This window comes from Oncorhynchus tshawytscha, linkage group LG05 (assembly GCF_018296145.1).
Source record: "Oncorhynchus tshawytscha isolate Ot180627B linkage group LG05, Otsh_v2.0, whole genome shotgun sequence".
NCBI lineage: Eukaryota > Metazoa > Chordata > Actinopteri > Salmoniformes > Salmonidae > Oncorhynchus > Oncorhynchus tshawytscha.
The window spans coordinates 74,005,129-74,026,511 of NC_056433.1; the positions used below are offsets into that span (position 1 = coordinate 74,005,129).

General features: G+C 42.4%; 1 protein-coding gene and 1 long non-coding RNA gene across 2 annotated transcripts; one reads left to right on the forward strand and one right to left on the reverse strand.

Annotated features, from left to right (window-relative positions):
• On the forward strand, nt 1–18,266 carry aldh9a1a.1 (aldehyde dehydrogenase 9 family, member A1a, tandem duplicate 1). Its single transcript, XM_024422282.2, has 12 exons — nt 1–264; nt 598–767; nt 2,589–2,734; nt 6,219–6,348; nt 6,659–6,793; nt 7,088–7,284; nt 9,318–9,458; nt 13,373–13,561; nt 14,343–14,430; nt 17,016–17,157; nt 17,399–17,511; nt 17,835–18,266. Exons 2-12 carry the CDS (start codon nt 629–631, stop codon nt 17,933–17,935), a joined length of 1,521 nt encoding a protein of 506 aa, XP_024278050.2. The 5' UTR covers nt 1–264; nt 598–628; the 3' UTR covers nt 17,936–18,266.
• Nucleotides 18,267–18,610: 344 nt separating this feature from the next.
• On the reverse strand, nt 18,611–20,898 carry LOC112251351. The gene is made up of 3 exons (XR_002953656.2): nt 20,552–20,898; nt 19,039–19,146; nt 18,611–18,948 (listed from the first exon to the last, which is right to left on the reverse strand). It is a non-coding gene; the product is annotated as an uncharacterized LOC112251351 (long non-coding RNA).
• Nucleotides 20,899–21,383: the final 485 nt, after the last annotated feature.

Here is a 21,383-nt window from a genome sequence, read left to right on the forward strand (position 1 = left end):
CGGATGATACAGTCCATGTATATGTGAAAGGCAAGCTATCAGACACCCTGAAACTAATCCCGCCCATATTGTGTAATTGCTGAAGATTTAAACTGCGGTCATATTCATACAGTATTTCCACACCGGTTTAGTGGCTAATATTTTACACATTCCCTGTTTACGAGGGGCGAAGTGCGTCTGTCTGATACGATATCTGCTGACTTCGATCAATAAAACGTCAAATCCAAAGCAGGACGAAAGCTTCGATTTACGGAACAGAGGACGGTAGGAACACTCAAATTATTAAATAAGTGTGATTTTGATTAAATATGCAGAATAATTCGGTTTAGCTCGCTGCTAGGCTAGGCCTGAAGCCTGCGTTTTTGCTGCCATGTGAAAGGGCGTGTTTATATTGTTGCTGGCTGTCTGGAGGACTTTTTCTTCTGCAAATACGCACGAATGCATGCTAACTAAATTAGTAAAAGTCTACATGCATGTAGATACATATTTAGCTAACTAAATATTTTGCCCATGCGCTATTGTTTGCCTGAAACTGCCGCAACGCTTACATTTGAATAATGTTGCAGTCTGATCACTCCTATTTTCTTTGTCCTACAGGTGATTCACACACAGTTGGACATTGTCGAACATGGCCCAGCTTCTAGAGTCTATGCCAGGTGCCTCCACAGGACAGGTCGTGGTGACAGACCACTTAAATTTCTGGGGCGGGTGCAGAGTTAAACCCAAGGATGGAATTAACGCGGAGCCCGTCCACGAACCTGCAACTGGTTTGTAGCATACTACATACACTAGACCGTTTACTAAATCAAATGTTATTCGTCACATGCTTCGTAAACAACCGGCGTGGACTAACAGTGAAATGCTTTTACTCGTAGGCTTTCTGATTTAATAGAGCTGTAGGCCTATATCTCAGATGCATTGAATATATTTAGATACATTACTGTATTGTAGTAAAAAGGTATCTCATCGCACAGTTGACCAGACATAGATCTCCTAGTTATCCAGTATCTGGAATGTAAGTGTTAAGTTTCACTGACCTTTTATGTTGTTTAGTTTCCATTAGAATATTATTATCAAATAAAATGTATTTTTATAGCCCTTCGTACATCTGCTGATATCTCAAAGTGCTGTACAGAAACCCAGCCTAAAACCCCAAACAGCAAACAATGCAGGTGTAGAAGCACGGTGGCTAGGAAAAACTCCCTAGAAAGGCCAAAACCTAGGACGAAACCTAGAGACGAACCAGGCTATGAGGGGTGGCCAGTCCTCTTCTGGCTGTGCTGGGTGGAGATTATAACCGAGCATGGCCAAGATGTTCAAATGTTCATAAATGACCAGCATGGTCAAATAATAATAATCTCAGTAGTTGTTGAGGGTGCAGCAAGTCAGCACCTCAGGGGTAAATGTCAGTTGGCTTTTCATAGCTGATCATTAAGAGTATCTCTACCACTCCTGCTGTCTCTAGAGAGTTGAAAACAGCAGGTCTGGGACAGGTAGCACATCCGGTGAACAGTTCAGGATTCCATAGCCGCAGGCAGAACAGTTGAAACTGGAGCAGCAGCACGGCCAGGTGGACTGGGGACAGCAAGGAGTCATCATGCCAGGTAGTTCTGACGCATGGTCCTAGGGCTCAGGTCCCCTGAGAGAAAGAGAGAATTAGAGAGTGCATACTTAAATTCACACCGGATAAGACAGGAGAAGTACTCTAGATATAACAAACTGACCCTAGCCACCTGACACAAACTACTGCAGCATAAATACTGGAGGCTGAGACAGGAGGGGTCAGGAGGCACTGTGGCCCCATCCGATTATACCCCCGGACAGGGCCAAACAGGAAGGATATAACCCCACCCAGTGGAGAGAGGGGAACCGGCCAGGCAAAGACAGCAAGGGTGGTTCGTTGCTCCAGAGCCTTTCCGTTCACCTTCAAACTCCTGGGCCAGACTACACTCAATCATATGACCCACTGAAGAGATGAGTCTTCAGTAAAGACTTAAAGGTTGAGACCGAGAGTCTGCGTCTCTCACATGGGTAGGCAGACAATTCCATAAAAATGGAGCTCTATAGGAGAAAGCCTTGCCTCGAGCTGTTTGCTTAGAAATTCTAGGGACAATTAGGAGTCCTGCGTCTTGTGACCGTAGCGTATGTGTAGGTATGTACGGCAGGACCAAATTGGAAAGATGGGTAGGAGCAAGCCCATGTAATGCTTTGTAGGTTGGCAGTAAAACCTTGAAATTAGCCCTTTCCTTAACAGGAAGCCAGTGTAGGGAGGCTAGCAAGGGAGTAATATGATCAAATATTTTGGTTCTAGTCAGGATTCTAGCAGCTGTGTTTAGCACTAACTGAAGTTTATTTAGTGCTTTATCCGGGTAGCCGGAAAGTAGAGCATTGCAGTAGTCTAACCTAGAAGTAACAAAAGCATGAATTAATTTTTCTGCATCATTTTTGGACAAAGTATTACCTCACTATTTGGGGTCAGCAAAAGTTCACTGACCAATTTACAATATGCCTCCCCCCCTCCCAAGATTCTGTTTGCCGGTTAGATGTTTGTGAAGTGTTTATTTGTCTTTTTCATCTGGTGTCTGCAGGGCGTAAGCTGTGTGACATGTTTCCATGTGGGAAAGAGGAGGTGGACCAGGCCATCCAAAGTGCACATACTGCCTACCTAAAGTGGAGCAAGATGGCAGGCATGGAGAGGGCCCGAGTTATGCTGGAGGCTGCTCGCATCATCAGGGTGAGACATGTCATGTGAGCAGAATGCTGCATAATTTCATAACATTGCTGTTAGAATTAGAATATAAGTTACTGAACAGAGAAATTATTTCTCTTTAAATAATTTCAGACTTTTCATGAGTGCATTGCATTCCATACCTCTTTACAGTGTACAGCAGGGGTGTGGAGTTACATTTAATGAATCTGAGGCCCTTTTTGTCGAGTTAGCTCTGTACCAAGGAGTCTTTGTAAGTGATTGCCACTCTGACATTGCTCGATCCAATATTTATATATTTCTTAATTCCATAATTTTACTTTTAGATTAGTGTTTTTGTGAACTGTTAGATACTACTGCGCTGTTGGACATAGGAACACAAGCATTTCGCTACACCCGCAATAACATCTGCTAAATATGTGTGTGACCAATCCAATTTTTGTTTGATTTGAGGACATAAATTGCTGATTGGAACATTCTTGCTGTTATGCATCATCCCAAATATTAGTGGTGAACTGAAGTTGCTTTAAAGGTTTCTGGGCACAGTGCCAGGAAAGTTTTGAAAATGTTACACAACATAATTGAACGTGGTTGAAAATGTGCAATCCTAGTTATTTATTAAATGCACAGGAATAGTACGCTGTAAACTCCAATGTGCTGTCTACTCAAAACCTTTGAGGAAACCTGTTTCACTTTATGAGTACAGTTACTTACAGATCTTTTGTGGTCATTACTCAAACAGTTTTGAGTTGTATAAGCTTGAAACATTTTTGTAATACCCCTACAAAGCCACGCCTCCAATATAATTTCCCTAATAGCTCTTTGCCTTTTTGAGGAATTGTTGAGTTACCTACCATCCATGACTGTATTTTATTGTAACAGAGACATGGTTGTTGAGTTCGTTCATATTCAGTCCTGTGGCCTTCACCATGTGAGTTCCTGGGTGAATATTATCGTTACCTGCCGACCCCGTGGTTAGAGCGTTGGGCCAGTAACCGAAAGGTTGCTGGATCAAATCCCCAAGCTAACAAGGTAAAAGTTCTGTCCCTGAACAAGACAGTTAACCCACTGTTCCCCGGTAGGCCATCATTGTAAATAGGAATTTGTTCGTAACTGACTTGCCTAGTTAAATAAAGGTTAGTGAGAGCGATTAATTAAACTCTTTAGGACATTACATTTCTCGTGAGGCCTTATTTTGAGGCCTAGCTTTACAGTTTAGAGGCCACATCACACCTGCAAGTGGCACAATTCCAGTATCTTTCTGAAAATTCCCAGATTTATAAAAAATAAAAATGCTGGGAGGAGGATTTCCAGGAATCTTCTAATCGGGATTTCTGGAAAACCTGGGAAATTTACCAGAATTTTGCAAATCACGTTATGCTGGCTTGCAAAGTAAAATGTAATTCCTATTTAAATCCAACTAGAGTTAGGATATACAACAGTTAGACTTTTTACTCAATTGCAACCTGCATTCATAATGACTGCCAGGGTTAGGAACTGTGAGGAGACTACCTAAACCATTTCAACTGGGATAACCATTCCAGTAATGGGTGCAAAAATTCTAAATAATTTGATTAGTTTAGAAAAAATTGTTATTGATCTTTGTGTAGCATAAGATTAATTAATCAATCACTCAATGTACATTGACTCCCTTGGTGGACTGCACTAGCATTGAATAGTCCCCGCGATATGTGACTTTTAAGGAAAGTCAGGAACCAATACACACCGTCAGTCAGGAAAGCAAAGGCTAGCTTTTTCAAACAGAAATTTGCATCCTGTAGCTCTAACTCCAGAAAGCATTGGAGCATTTCTCTACGGCTGGCCATGCTTTTCTCCTGGCTACCCCAACCCCGGCCAACAGCTCCCCATCCCCCGCAGCTACTTGCCCAAGCCTCCCCAGCTTCTCATTCACCCAAATCCAGATAGCAGGTGTTCTGAAAGAGCTGCAAAACCTGGACCTGTACAAATCAGCAGGGCTAGACAATCTGGACCCTCTCTTTCTAAAATGATCCGCCGCCATTGTTGCAACCCCTATTACCAGTCTGTTCAACCTCTTTCGTATCGTCCGAGATCCCTAAAGATTTTAAATCTGCCGCGGTCATCCCCCTCTTCAAAAGTGGTGACACTCGTCCCAAACTGTTATAGACCTATATCCATCCTGCCCTGCCTTTCGAAAGTCTTCGAAACCTAAGGCAAGGAACAGATCACTGACCATTTCGAATCCCACTGTACCTTCTCCGCTGTGCGATCTGGTTTCCGAGCTGGTCACGGGTGCACCTCAGCCACGCTCAAGGTACTAAACGATATCATAACCGCCATCGATAAAAGACAGTACTGTGCAGCCGTCTTCATTGCCCTGGCCAATAGCTTCCAATACTCTACTCAGCAAACTGGATGCAGTCTCAGTCTCGCATTGCCATCCGTTTTGTCACCAAATCCCCTTATACCACCCACCACTGAGACCTGTATGCTCAAGTCGGCTGGCCCTCGCCACATATTCGTCGCCAGACCCACTGGCTCCAGGTCATCTATAAGTCTATGCTAGGTAAAGCTCCGCCTTATCTCAGCTCACTGGTCACGATAACAACACCCACCCGTAGCACGCGCTCCAGCAGGTATATCTCACTGGTCATCCCCAAAGCCAACACCTCTTTTGGCTGCCTTTCCTTCCAGTTCTCTGCTGCCAATGACTGGAACGAATTGCAAAAATCGCTGAAGCTGGAGACTTACATTTCCCTCACTAACTTTAAACATCAGCTATCTGAGCAGCTAACCGATCACTGCAGCTGTACATAGCCCATCTGTAAATAGCCCACCCAATCTACCTACCTCATCCCCATATTGTTTTTATTTACTTTTCTGCTCTTTTGCTCACCAGTATTTCTGCTTGCACATCATCATCTGCTATTTATCACTCCAGTGTTAATTTGCTAAACTGTAATTACTTCACTATTATTTATTGCCTTTACCACCTCACGCCATTTGCACACACTGTATATAGACTTTATTTTTTTTCTATTGTGTTATTGACTGTACGCTTGTTTATTCCATGTGTAACTCTGTGTTGTTGTTGTGTCTCACTGCTTTGCTTGATCTTGGCCAGGTCGCAGTTGTAAATGAGAACTTGTTCTCAACTGGCCTATCTGGTTAAATAAAAAAACATACAAAAACACAGATATGAAGAACAATTCCAAAAAGTCAACCTGCAGTAGAGCATGCTGGGTAAAAGTTCATTTCTTTAAAAAAATGTGGTTGTGAATTCTCATTTAGTTTTGAGTCAGTACCACAAACATTTGAGGTAATAATGATATTTTTTCATTGACTCAGTTCAACTTACTAGAAGTATTTGAGTGTAAAATGCCTTGGGGTTCACAGTGTGCTGTACCTCAGTGATCATATTTTAGAAAAAAAATGGGTGATCTCGGGAATCAAACCCATTACACTGACGTTACAAGCGCAATGCTCTACCAACTAAGCTACAAAGGACCACTATTCCCAATGCTGTTAACAGGAGAGAAGAGACAACATTGCCAAGTTGGAGGTGATCAACAATGGGAAGTCTATCACAGAGGCCCGGGTGGACATTGATGTTTCCTGGCAGACCTTAGAGTATTATGCTGGCATTGCTGGCACACTGGCAGGTAGGAACACACTCTGTGGAAGACATGTATAAACAAAATGATTTTGACCAATTACCATCTTATGCTATTGTGGTTCTTAAACACATACATTGTATTGTTATAGTCCTGACTATTTTCTTCTCTTTAAACAATGTATTCTTCACTTTTCTTTGTCTTTTATGCTTATGGGCATAGTGACAGGTTTTTAACTTTTACTGAATGATGCATAACACAGACAAATTTGTTGCACCCTAATAATGAATCACACAACTACAATATATCTGCAATAGCATTCATAGCAATGTTACAGTTTACCTTTCATTCACCTCAGGCCAGCACATCCAACTGCCCGGAGGATCCTTTGCTTACACCAGACGGGAGGCCCTGGGGGTATGTGTGGGCATCGGGGCCTGGAACTACCCCTTCCAGATCGCCTGTTGGAAGTCTGCTCCTGCCCTGGCCTGTGGTATGTTTGCCAAGACCTCCAGCGTTCATGCATTACCATCACCCTGTGTAATGTTTTTTTTGTTGCTTCACATTTCAGTTATGATTAGATGACTTCAAACTAATCAATACATATTTCATTGTTTTGTATAATGAATGTATCTGTTCTTTTCATGGAAATTTAAATTAACTATGCATATGAAGAGGAATAGTAGATTTTGAACCGGTATCTCTGAATGTCTTTTAGAGACCGATTGTACTGTGAGTGATACTAAGTATTTTACTTATTTATTTACGTGTCTCTCTTTATCCCCAGGTAATGCCATGGTGTTCAAGCCTTCTCCTTTCACTGCTGTGACCGCTGTGATTCTGGCTGAGATCTACAAAGAGGCTGGGGTACCTGATGGGCTCTTCAACGTGGTGCAGGGTGGGGCGGAGACCGGCACCCTGCTCTGTAATCACCCTGGCGTGGCTAAGGTGTCCTTCACTGGCAGTGTCCCAACTGGGAAGAAGGTACAGACTGAAACAAAATACTTTATTGTGTGTTTACCAAGGTCGTAATCATTAGGCACCAAACATAAGAAAACAGACAAACAGGGAGGGACTACCTAAACTAGTCCAATAAGAAATGCTTGTTTCAGTTGCAAAAGATTTTGCCACTGTGTCCTCTGAGTACAATCCTAAATTCTTGTCATGGCAAGCCTTCAGTCACCTCTATGTTCATAATCTCAGTCTCACTGAAACTCATAGCCAGTAATTGACCTCTCTGGATCTATTGATAACGAGAGTAACTTGAGAAACCGAATTGCTTCTCTGCTCATCAATGACAAGACCGCTGAACAAGAGTTTGTACTGTTAGGTGACCTAAACTGGGATATGCTTAACACCCCGACCGTCCTACAATCTAAAATGGATGCCCTCAATCTCACACAAATTATCAAGGAACCTACCAGGTACAACCCTAAATCCGTAAACACGGGCACCCTCCTATATATCATCCTGACCAGCCTGCCCTCTAAATACACCTCTGCTGTCTTCAACCAGGATCTCAGCGATCACTGCCTCATTGCCTGTGTCCGTAAAGAACAAAAACATCTTGTGGCATACTGCATTAGCATCGAATAGCCCCTGCGATAGGCAACCTTTCAAGGAAGTTAGGAACCAATATACACAGGCAGTTAGGAAAGCAAAGGCTAGCTTTTCCAAATACAAACTCCACAAAGTTCTGGGACACTGTAAAGTCCATGGAGAATAAGAGCATCTCCTCCCAGCTGCCCACTGCACTGAGGCTAGGAAACACTGTCACCACCGATAAATCCATGATAATTGAGAATTTCAATAAGCATTTTTCTACGGCTGGCCATGCTTTCCACCTGGCTACCCCTACCTGGTCAACAGCTCTTCACCCCCATAGCAACTTGTACAAGCCTCCCCACTTCTCCTTCACCCAAATCCAGATAGCTGATGTTCTGAAAGAGCTGCAAAATCTGGACCCCTACAAATCAGCTGGGCTAGACAATCTCTTTCTAAAATGATCAGCCAAAATTTTCAAAACACCCATTACTAATCTGGTCAACCGCTCTTTCTTATGGATTCTTATATCGCCCTCACTAACTTTAAGCATCAGCTGTCAGCAGCTTATCGATCATTGCACCTGTACACAGCCCACCCAACTACCTCATCCCCATATTATTGTTTTTTCCTCCTATGCACCCCGGTATCTCTACTTGCACATATATCACTCCAGTGTTCATGCTAAATTGTAATTATTTCGCGACTATGGCCTATTTAATGCCTAACCTCTATAATCTTACTGCATTTGCACACACTGTATATAGATTTTTCTATCCTGTTATTGACTGTATGTGTAACTATTTGTTGTTTTTGTTGCACTGCTTTGCTTTATCTTGGCCAGGTTGCAGTTGTAAATGAGAACTTGTTCTCAACTGGCCTACCTGGTTAAATAAAGGTGAAATTAATAAATTGGCTACCCAGACCATTTGCTTTGGGTTTTGTTTTCAGTGCTGCTATTTACTGTTTATTATCTATGCATAGTCACTTTAGCCCTACCTACATGTACATATACCCCCTGTATATAGCCTCCTTTATTGTTATTTAATTGTGTTTCTTTAACTTTTAGATTATTTAATATTTTCTTTCTGCATTTTTGGTTAAGTGCTTGTAATTAAGCAATTCACGGTAAGGTCTACACCTATTGTATTCGGTGCATGTGACATATAACTTTTGATTTATGACCCATGTTCTTTGTCACCATCACCATGATCAATGTGAGGGACAACACTGCCATCTAGAGGTAGTTATTTATCATACAATATAATGGTCAGTAGGAGGCAGTTTAGTCCTGCAATTGTCTAAAACATCTGTCAGACAAGACTTGTTCATTAAACATTCATTTGGGAAGTACTATTCCCATGGCCATACCTTTTTTTAACACTGTTGATATGATTATTGGTCAGTTTTCATTTATTTCAGTTCTCATTGGCTAATTGGACCTTTCCTACAATCATGTTATCTCTTCCTTTCAGATCATGGAGATGTCTGCAAAGACTGTAAAGCAGGTGACTCTGGAGCTGGGAGGGAAATCACCCCTCATCATCTTTAAGGACTGTGAGCTGGAGAACGCAGTGAGGGGGGCGCTCATGGCTAACTTCCTGACTCAGGGAGAGGTGAGCTCTCAATGTTAACCGACTTCTTACTTTACATTCAGTGCTGACTGACTTCTTACTTAATGTCCCAATACTGTTGTCTGTATTGCTGTACAGTGTTTTCTACTAGCGCCGGCTGTCGTCTAAACAGCCAATTACAGACACATTTTCAGCCGGCTTCATTTTCCACTTAAATTAACTAGGCTACTTTTCAATTCGCTAGTCAAAAAAAAAAGTTGGCCAACGCTGTCTCCCTCACGCTAGAATGAACAATGTGCATCTTCTAGCAATCTATTGATAGTTTAGGTGCCTGTCAGTAACAAAGCGATCAATGACAGGGAAACGCTACTAGTTTGACAGTCTGCTGTCTGTCCCGCCTCCTGTGGGGAGTGTGATTTGTGTGTGCTGTGGTTGGTTGTGTAAAGAAATTCTGCAGAGGTGGAGAGGATGCTTCTTTATTGTCTCTCAGTGTATTTCAGGGCTCTAGAGTGCTACCATTTTACTTTCATATGCGGCAAAAATTGATGTGCGAATTGAAAACTGATTTATAGCAACAAATCCTGCTTTTTTTTTTTTTTTTTTTTTGTCTTTCTGCCATTTTGTTTAATAGCTGGTAGCTAATCACACAAGGAACCATAGAAATAAGAATGATTTCTTATGTCTATGCAAATAACTACTTTGCAACAGTGCAGTGCGTATTGAGTGAAGTGCTGAAAGATACATTTGTAGAAGCGCACAGGCATAGAAGTTGGTCGAATTTACCCAAAAGTCTACTAAAGTGACTTGTGTTTCTTGGATATTTACATAGTTTTGTTCACACAGTAGGTTGTTGTTCAATGTTAGTTTGAGTTTTCTAAACTGCTACTAGCAAGGTGATGTCAGAGAATCTCAGCCGTTACCACGGCTCACCCAAAATCAGTAATTTACCACATGTTTTTCCAATCTGGAAGGTACATTTGATCAATAATTCAATCATTTTGCTGTGTATTTCGGCTGGAATAGAGGCATTAGAATGTACCAGAGGCAACCAAAATATAGGTTGTTCTGTGAAATATTTTGGGGACTTGTGGGAAACACTGAATGTAGCAACAGGGATAAGCAACTTTGATGGGTGCGGGTGCCATTTAAAAAATATTAAAAAATCTGAAATCATCAAGAGGGGCCCAGTGGCTCGCACGTCTCCAAGCCCTCATCCATACCCACAATGGCAGTGGAGAGACATTTTTTAAAGTTTCATAGTTATTTATTGCAATTCTACACATTTTTCTATGGGGCTGAGAGAATCATTAGCAGTTTTACAGCTAATGTCCTGCAATTCTACACATTTTGCTATGGGGCTGAGAGAATCATTAGCAGTTTTACAGCTAATGTCCTGCAATTCTACACATTTTGCTATGGGGCTGAGAGAATCATTAGCAGTTTTACAGCTAATGTCCTGCAATTCTACACATTTTGTCATAGGGTGGAGAGAAATGTTAGCTAACTTACCAATCTTTCCATAATTTTAGCTGACATGGGCTAATTGACTGTCAGTAGTTAGGTTTCCATCCAATTGGTGAATATTTGCATGAAGAAAATATGCAAATTTTCCCACCAGTGATGTGTTTCCACCAAACGGACTTGTTGCGGATTAAAGCCAGTGGGTGACGACGTAGTGCACACAAATTAAGCAACAAAAGTAAAAATTTTCATGAATCGGATAAAGTTCAATGTGTTTCAATTGCATTTTCTACTCTACAGATTTAGTTTTGTCAAACTGTTGCATTAAATAGCAAATGGTCTTGGCACATGCGCTCTAGCCAACAGCTTGCAGATACAGTGCGGGTAGACTGCAGGCAGGGTGGTCTACATGATGACATTTATTATGGATAAGAGCGAGAGTATTTGTCAAACCGCAGTCAATCATCTTGTCACCAGAATAATACCCTCAATATTTATTGGAAAGGACCAAGGTCACTGTGGATTTTCACAACCCTGTGAAGTTCATAACTGGGATCTCCTGAGTGGCACAGCGGTCGAAGGCACTGCATCTCAGTGCTAGAGGCGTCACTACAGACCCTTGTTTGATTCCAGGCTGTATCACACGCGATTCCTCCACCACCATTTCTCACATAATTAATTTTAACAACACAAAAAGATTGTGCTAACATTATCTGTCTGCATTTATAAAATTGTACCGAAACTACCTGTTTCCATGACTGCTGTCATGATTTTCTTTTTATATTGTGACTTTACTTGCGTTAACTTTTGGATGGAATCATGGTTAGTGACTGACATAATGAGAAACCAATGCACAACCACAAATCTAAATTGCACGATGAGTATTCTAACTCGCAACACTGAGTTCCAAAAATATTTTTCATTGATGCCACGGGCTGCCAGTTGCCCATCCATGATGTAGTATGTACAGGAGTACTGTATTACCTTCTCCATGCATGAATATTGGACAAGAATGCTGTTCATTGACCTATAGCTCAGCATTCAACACCATAGTACCCTCCATGCTCATCATTAAGATCGGGGCCCCGGGTCTGAACCCCGCCCTGTGCAACTGGGTCCTGGAATTCCTGACAGGCTGTCCCCAGGTGGTGAAGGTAGGAAACAACACCCCCACTTCGCTGATCCTCAACACGGGCCCCACAAGGATGCGTGCTCAGGCCTCTCCTGTACTCCCTGTTCACCCATGACTGCGTGGCCACACACACCCCTCCAACTCAATCATCAAGTTTGCAGACGACACAACAGTAGTAGGCCTGATTACCAACAATGACGAGACAGCCTACAAGGAGAAGGTGAGGGCCCTGGGAGTGTGGTGCCAGGAAGATAACCTGCTCAATGTCAACAAAACAAAAGAGCTGATCATGGACTTTAGGAAACAGCAGAGGGAGCACGCCCTTATCCACATCGACGGGACCGTGGTGGAGCAGGTGTACACCGAGGAACTTGAAGCTTTCTACATCACTGACGATCTGAAATGGTCCACCTACACAGACAGTGTGGTGAAGAAGGCACAACAGCGTCTCTTCAACCTCAGGAGGCTGAAGACATTTGGCTTGGCACCTAAAACCCTCACACACTCTTACAGATGCACAATTGAGAGCATCCTGTCGGGCTGTATCATCACGTGGTACGGCAACTGCACCGCCCGCAACTGCAGGGCTCTCCAGAAGGTGGTGCGGTCTGTCCAATGCATCACCAGGGGCAAACTACCTGCCCTCCAGGACACCCACAGCACCCGATGTCACAGGAAGGCCAAAAAGATTATCAAGGACAACAACCACCCGAGTCACTGCCTGTTCACCCTGCTACCATCCAGAAGCCAAGGTCAGTACAGGTGCATCAAAGCTGGGACCGAGAGACTGAAAAACAGCTTTGGTCTCGAGGCCATCAGGCTGTTAAATAGCCATCACTAGGTGGCTTCCACCCGGTTACGTAATCCTGCTGCCCTATATACATAGACTTGAAATCACTGGTCACTTTATGAAAGTGACTAGTGTTCCATTATTATTGTTTACATTTTTGCTTTACTCTCATATGTATATTCTGTAATCTATTCTACTATATTTTAGTCTATGCCATTTCGACGTTACTCATCCTAATATTTATATATTCCTTAATTCCATCTCTAACTTTTAGGTTTGTGTGTATTGTGAATTGTTAGATATTACTGCACTGTCTGAGCTGGAAACAAGCATTTGCTACACCTGCAATACACATGTTTAGCTGATGTTATGTGACAAATAAAATTTGATTTGATATTTTTTCTGACCTTGATTTAAGCATATGTGAAGCTTGGCTTTCCTTACCCTTTGAACTTGTGATACATGTATCTTCTTCCACTCTTGGTTTCTATTGAGTTGAATTCTATTGACTTACTATCATGTTGACATGCAGCCTTCTTGACCAACCACCTACCTATTGTCTCCCATGTTTAGGTGTGCTGTAACGGGACGCGGGTGTACGTGCAGAGGGAGATCATGCCTGTGTTCCTGGAGGAGGTGGTTAAGAGGACCAAGGCCATCCGAATAGGGGACCCTCTCCTGGAGAACACCCGCATGGGAGCCCTGATCACTAGGCAACACCTGGACAAGGTGCTGGGCTTCGTCAGCCAGGCCAAGAAAGAGGTATCAGTAAATTAATGTGCAACCTGGATCGTGTTCAGTAGGGTACTGTGGCAGACCAGGGGGTTTGGTCAAGACGTGTACCCAGATCAGACACGGACAGTGAAGGATTAGCTCAGTTTCAAGGGTGTTTATATAAATAATAGATCAAAAATGATAGGTTTCGCCTATGAGACCACCTCCGGGATACCGTCTTCGGGGTACCGGGTCTGGCTGTATCCTGTCGGGCACAAAACTGAACTCCCTCTTGTTACCTCTGAAACCGTCCACAAGAACATGGGAGTCCTTTCTTCCCCCCTCTCCCTGTGTGCTGCCCTTCTGGCAGCTTTATGGGCCTTGCACAGTTGGTGAGCAATCAGCCCTAGATTACTCACCGGCTACCAATCGGAGAGCCCGTCGAGACCTGGCACGTCCAGCAGATGGAGCCATCGCCTCGTGATGTATACTCCATCTGTTACCAGGCTTTGACGAGTCTCCCCTGGTGGCTGACCTGTTGTATGCCACAGTACACTGTAACTAAATGCAGTGCAATGTCCAGTTTAGACAACGTAGAGAAGTTCTGGCAGCCCCTTACTGTTTCACAATGTTTTCTTCTTACTGAACACAGCCCTGATGTTTGAACATCTGCCTCCTTCAGGACAGTGGGTACCTTAGAATAATGTCTACCACATCCTTCAGTCTACTGTTTGTCTGAATTTTATACCTAACCCAAATCATCATGTTGTGATCTGCAATGTAATTTTTTTTGTCAGCCTTTGTCTAATACAAATCTGTTTTCCTTTAGGGAGCAATGGTACTCTGTGGAGGGGAAGCCTTTACCCCGATTGAACCCAAACTGAAGGGAGGTTACTACATGTCTCCCTGTGTCCTGGGTAAGTCTTGTTTAATCATAATTACACCAATTGTCATGCTCTATAATACTGTTGCATGGTATACCAGGACTGCAGTAATGTCATGGTACCAAAACATCATGATACTTATGATGCCAATATTTTAGAATACTGTAGTACCATTTCATATGATACTACTGACTTTCAGCCCTACTGATCTAAAGAAACTGCTGGCGTCCTTACTAAAAAAGGTTTGCTGTTCTAAAAGTGCAGTAACTGCAGTTGACTGTTATTTTGGACGCACCGATTGCAGAATAATGGCAGTGTGCTGCAGAATTACTTCAGTAAAAAAAATAATTTTGGATGCAGTATTTTCAGCATACTGTAGTAATACTGCAGTCTTTTTTTCGTAAGGACGCCTGTTACAAAATATTTATTAAAGTCAGTATTGTTTATAAATTCAGTTGAATTTAAGCAACAGCCATTAGTCTTTTGTATGCGCAGGTACAATAATATCCAGCTGTAATCAGCCAACCAACTCATTACCAGCCCTCACTCATCTGCTTCTCTCCATACGCTCTTCACACTTGTCTATTTCTCTGTCCTTTAAAATAAAATAAAAATTTAACCGTGATGGCGAGTGGGGATGCAGACCCTGATGAGTCTTCTGCTGTTAGATTTGTACATTTGTTACATTGGAGCACTATGCAAAGCTGCATTGTATCATTTCCTCCTTGGTTATAAGTAGAGCACAGACCAGTCTGCGTAGACTTTGCAAGTTCCCTGTCATGTAGCCGCTGATTGTCCGGAAGAGATATTGAGCACCGTTTCATAACAGGCAGGCTTGCAGCTTTTGTCTCCAGTCTAAACTGTTAAAGAATATGACCCCTATTACCGGAGATTCCTTTTCTTTCTTTCTGGATTCGTGCCCATTTTTTATATAATTTCACAAACCATTTAGCAAGCCATTTTAAACTAATCCTGGGTCTCTAATTTATTGGTTTGATAACTAACAACTTTCAGTCATGATACCTAGCTAGCTAACAGCCTGGTAACTTAACAGTAGGTTTAGGCAAATTTGATTGGCACAGGAAGAAAGGAAAAGGGTCTGTTACTCATGAGTTGTGCTTCAAAGGTAGAATTCATATAGGCCTAATGTAAGCCTAAACTATATCAAAATCTATTTATTTCTGGTGCTCCTTAATCTGTTTGGTGCCTAATGTTTTAAAAGGTGTGTGTGTGTGTGTGTGTGTGTGTGTGTTAACTGAATAGTAAAGGTTTCATGCAGTGTTTTCCCCATACTGACACAATAACATGCAGATCATTATGCAGTGTCTTCTCCTGACTGACACAATAAGATGCAGATCATTATGCAGTGTTGTCCTCATACTGACACAATAACATGCAGATCATTATGCAGTGTTTTCTCCTGACTGACACAATGACATGCAGATCATTATGCATGCAACTGCAGGAGATTGGTGGCACCTTAATTGGAGAGGATGGGCTCGTGGTAATGGCTGGAGTGAAATGGTGTGTTTGATGCCATTCCATTTGCGACGTAAGACATTATTATGAGCTGTCCTCCTTCAAGCAGCCTCCACTGATGTATATTCCTTCCTCCCATTCTTCCAGCCAAATCACAGGTAGGCCTTTGAAAATATTAGCAAAGCAGCAATTCCATGTGGTCTGCTATTATACGCTGAACAGTGTGAAGTTAAAGTCAATGTGTTCTACTTAGAAGTGTGAATTTCAGTGACGGGGTATTGGAGAACATTTAGAAAACGTGAACAAGCGTCCGGGGCAAACAGAATGCACCACGCGCCAGTCAAATTGGGCATGCTCTGCACCCCTGTGCTCACATGCACATACTATTTGAAATGATGAGCATTTTATTTTTATGATTTTTCTCCCCAATTTTGTGACATCCAATTGGTAGTTAGTCTTGTCCCATCGCTGCATGTCCCGTACAGACTCAGGAGAGGTGAAGGTCGAGAGCCATGCGTCCTCCGAAACACGAACCTGCCAAGCTGCACAGCGTCTTGACACACTTAACCCGGAGGCCAGCCACACCAATGTCTTGGAGGAAATACCATACAACTGTTGCCCGAAGTCAGCGTCCATGCACCCATCCCGCCACAAGGAGTCGCTAGAGCGTGATGGGTCAAGGACATCCCGGCCAGCCAAACCCTCCCCTAACCCGGACAACGCTGAGCCAATTGTGCGCCGCCTCATGCGTCTCCCAGTTGCGACCGGGAGCAAACCCGGGTCTGTAGTGATGCCTATAGCACTGCGATGCAGTGCCTTAGACCGCTGCGCCATTCTGGAGGCCATGAGTGCTTCTTAAAGTCATGTTTATTCAAAACATTTTCATTCAAATCATATGCTTTGGTTTCAATACTTCAAAACCAAAAGTTAGGTCAAGGCAGTCACAAAAATAGATAGGTGTTGGTTAAATTGTGATTTTTTTTAATGAATGGAGCGAATTTGGAGCGGTTTTTCGTGGAGCAGTTGGAAAGGATGTGAAGAGCAAGGAGCTCTGGTAGTGACTGTCCAGTCTATGACTGGAACTCCACATTTTGTATCTAACTTTATATGTAACTCCACATCCATGTATTCCAACATAGACAACTGCACTGATGACATGACGTGTGTGAAGGAGGAGATCTTTGGGCCTGTAATGTCAGTGATGCCCTTTGACACCGAAGAGGAAGTGCTGAAGAGGGCCAACAACACTACATTTGGCCTGGCCTCTGGAGTCTTTACCAGGTACAGTACCAGACCCATACACATTTAACCTTCTACAATAATCTTTCCTCGATTCCTTGCATCCTCTCTCCTTGGCTCCTCAAAATGTATTGGATAAGGTCTGATGGGAGGGGCATTGGACTTTTTCCTCCAATTAGGTTGAGGAGGTGATGCAAGGAATAGTGGGAATTGAGATGGAGACTTCGAATCACTAACTTGTCTAGTACACTGAGTCTCTCTTCCTGTTCTCGTCTCCCTGTAGGGATATATCCCGGGCCCACCGGGTGGCTGAGAACCTGCAGGCTGGAACCTGCTTCATCAACAACTACAACATCAGCCCTGTAGAGGTGCCCTTCGGAGGGTACAAGCAGTCTGGTATGATGATAATAATAATCCATTCAATGTAATTAATGTTTGTCAGGACCCTACTTACGAACCCATAGGAAAAGAGAAACACTATTGTCACATATTATTGGTTTGAATATGTCAGCAGATCTGATGTTGTAACAATGCCATAACGGTAATATGAAATGAAGGAATAATAATCATTTTGTTACCATTACAGCACTTTTGCAACAAAGGAATAACAACAAAAATAGAAAGCAAGAGGGCAGATGGGGATAACAAGACATTACATATTCCTCATTAGATGGATGTGTTCTATGTGGTGCTCATTGGTCTCTTCTCTTTCTCCGCAGGTTTTGGCAAGGAGAACGGCCAGGTGACCATCGAGTACTACTCCCAGCTGAAGACTGTGGTTGTGGAGATGGGAGACGTGGACGATTACTTTAATTGTTAACTTACCAATTAAGTGCCAAGGAAAACCAAGACCTATACGCGACTGTCCTTGAGACGTTTGGTGTATTTGTGCATCTGAGGAAAGTAGCATTGTTATTGATAGTTTATAACAGCAAGTAACTAACATGGCTGGTCTGTCTGTACAATGTGTAAGTATGAGGATGTCACCAAGTGCTAAAAAGCCTAGTCTTCCCCCACTTGATCAATACATTTAATACTTTCCATTTCAGCTGTGATCCTAGCCAAAGTCAATATGAAGAAACGTTTCCCATGGTCCGTCACTTTCTAGCACATGTATCTCTCACATTTTGAATAAAAGTTTGTAATACTCAGTTTTCCTATTCCCCAAAACATTGTATTCCATTTCAGATGTTTGATACTTAAGAATATAAAATTCATTTAAAAACTTCACAATGAATTATAATTAACATATAAGCTATGGTACTTAACTGGCCTCAGTGGAACCAATATTAAATCCACTACCCCATTCAGAAGTCTAGCACATGGGGATGTGTACAACCTCACCACAGATTCTAAGATGTTTAATGTGTGTGAAGTTGAAAGCTGGATGGAATAATGATTAACATGCATGTACACTTCAGAGGTAAAGAGGTAGGTTGTGACCTTTACAGCTAAGACCGACTGACACCAACCCAGTAAAATAGACTCCATAGATATTAGCCAGACAAACATTTCATTAAATATAATTTATTATACACAAGACTTACTGTACATACCCTGGTTTCATGAGTTATATGTAGGTTTTATTTGGCAAGAGCTCAACAGGATCTGGCTGAAACAGACCAATCATCTACCAGTATACCCCGAGAACGGGGTATAAACAAAAATGAGAACCGAGTAAAGAGCCTTTCACATTTTCTCTTCAGTGCAGGTCATTGGAATTCCAATATGCCAGGGCCAGGTCATGATGAACATCCCAAACCCAGGGTTTCACAGAGCTGGAGCGAGGTGCTGGTTGGGTTTCTCTTACTGGACAAGATAACGTAAACTCTTCTGAAAACATGTAAGAACAAAATTAATGCCAAATTGAAGGGTCAAAAATCCTAGAATTGTCCAATGCTGGCCTGCTGACCATCTACTTACCTGAGGTGTAACGTCTCCAATAATGGCCACAGCATCCTCGCACCCGGTTCAAGACTGCTGACACTGAGGTGAGAACAAGCTGGATAGTAGATGGACTAGGATGCATTCCTGTATGGATCGGGAGACAGTGGGTTTTATTCACGAACAATTAGTCCTAACTAGACCTAAACATGTATGGAAAGATGACACTTGTTCGAATAGGGCCCGCAGGTAGCCTAGTGGTTATAACGTTGGGCCAGTAACCGAAAGTTTGGTTGATCGACTCCCTGAGTTGCCAAGGTCAAAATCTGTCGTTCTGTTCCTAGGCCGTCATGAATAAAAATTTGTTCTTAACTGACTTTTTAAAATGTATTTTACCTTCATTTAACCTGGCAAGTCAGTTAAGAACAAATTCTTATTTTCAATGACGGCCTAGGAACAGTGGGTTAACTGCCTTTTTCAGGGGCAGAATGACAGATTTGTACCTTGTCAGCTCGGGGATTTTAACATTCTTTCCACTAGGCTACGCTGCCGCCACCTAGTTAAATAAAAAAATAGTAGGTTACTGCAAGCCAGCATCGATATCTGGACTGATCTAAACTTAATTCCAATGGGAAAATGGTATTGCTGGTAGGCTACGCTGTCAGCAGGTAAACCTATATAATAGTCTATATTTGATCCGATAATGTCATGAAGATATATCTGGAAAAGTGTATATCTCGCCTCCTGAAAAGGCTATTTTGTTCCCACTAGGCACCAGCCTAGATCAATTGATCAACCATTCACACCCAGGTGGTTCATTGGGCTGTTGCCTCCATCGAGTAACTCAGCGGCGTGTGTGTAGGCTGTGCCTATAGAAATTGTACAGGAGAGGCTTTACAGGCTGAACTTGCGACTAGATCCATTGGGCGAAGCTGTTGATATGTGGGCCATTTGTCCGTATCAAATAAATAATAGGTGTACATTATCATCACTACAGGCCTATCTACTGCTGCGTGAACAAAACAGTCTATGAATGGAACGTTTAATCAATGATATAAGCCCCTCGTTGCGTTGACCATTTTACAACAGAACGGACGTCAATTGTGCACGTTGGGAACAGCACAAAAGCGCGCTGCTCTGTAACCTCATCTGCTGCAGCGAAACGCGACCATCTGTCATTATTCCTACACTTTTTGGTGTTTTAATTGACGTCTCTTTCCATCGTCATGGCGGGTACACAGTGCACTGTTTCCGATGCTGGAATTATTTGAAAGTGGATGAATGTCCACAAGTAGCCTACTTTTGAAGTGGTTTGTTTGACAGTCCGATGAAAACATCGTGCCTGCTTGTGTACATTGCACAGTTAAATAACATATGTGACGAAATTACATCTTTTTTTCACCTCTGGTCATGGCCGAAATCAAATGGCATTGACTAGTTTGGTTGCGATATCGGCGAATATCTTTTCGCGATACTCTACATCACAAATAGTAAGTAGGCTATAGCCTAGAAACTCTAACAGATTAAGAGAATGCTGAGAATGATAGTTTACCTTAGCAGTAGTGACAGTGTTTCCCGAAAGTGCAAATAGCCAATCTGATTCCCGGATCATGAGTGGTGTTTAACAACTAATCATGGATGTGTGGATCTCAAACGATCAAGTGCGAAAAACTTGTTCGCTTGATTGTCGCTGCTTAGGTCGTGTCTAATCTTGAATTTTTTTGCGATTTCTGCCATCAGAATACAAATATCGCATTGAAAACACTGATGTAGACGCATAAAAGTCGCATCGTGATCTGATTGTGTTCAAATCTGGTTGACCATCTCCGCAAATGTATGCAGATTTCTACTGTCTGGACCGATCAGTATGGGCCTACCTCTGACTTCTACTGAACGCGCATTCAGTGGGCGACGTCATCGAACACCGCCCACAATCAGAATAAAAATAGTTTTGGGACTTGAGAGTAGTGGATATAGAGAGGTTTCGTTCGATTGAGTCAGCAGAAATCTAGCAAGCAAAGATAAAGGGATTGCAAAAGGTTTACTACAACCAGGGTTGGTAAGGGATTACATAAACCCAGTAACTGTAATTCGTTACATTACCAGTAAAAATATTGTAATCAGATTACAGATATTTTTGAAAACTAGGTGATTACTTCGAAGATTACTTTTAAATTCAGAAAGGAGGTTTGTATAAAAAAAAATAATAATAAAACATATTTGACACCTATGTTTTCTCAATGACATTCAAATCAACATTGAATGAAGGCGCAAATTTAAATTTGTTCCACTTGAGCGAGTCTGACTACAAATCAGTGAACACTATGATGACACACCAAATGGGTTTGATGGATTGCAAAGAGCAGGAATAGGCATTTGTAGTC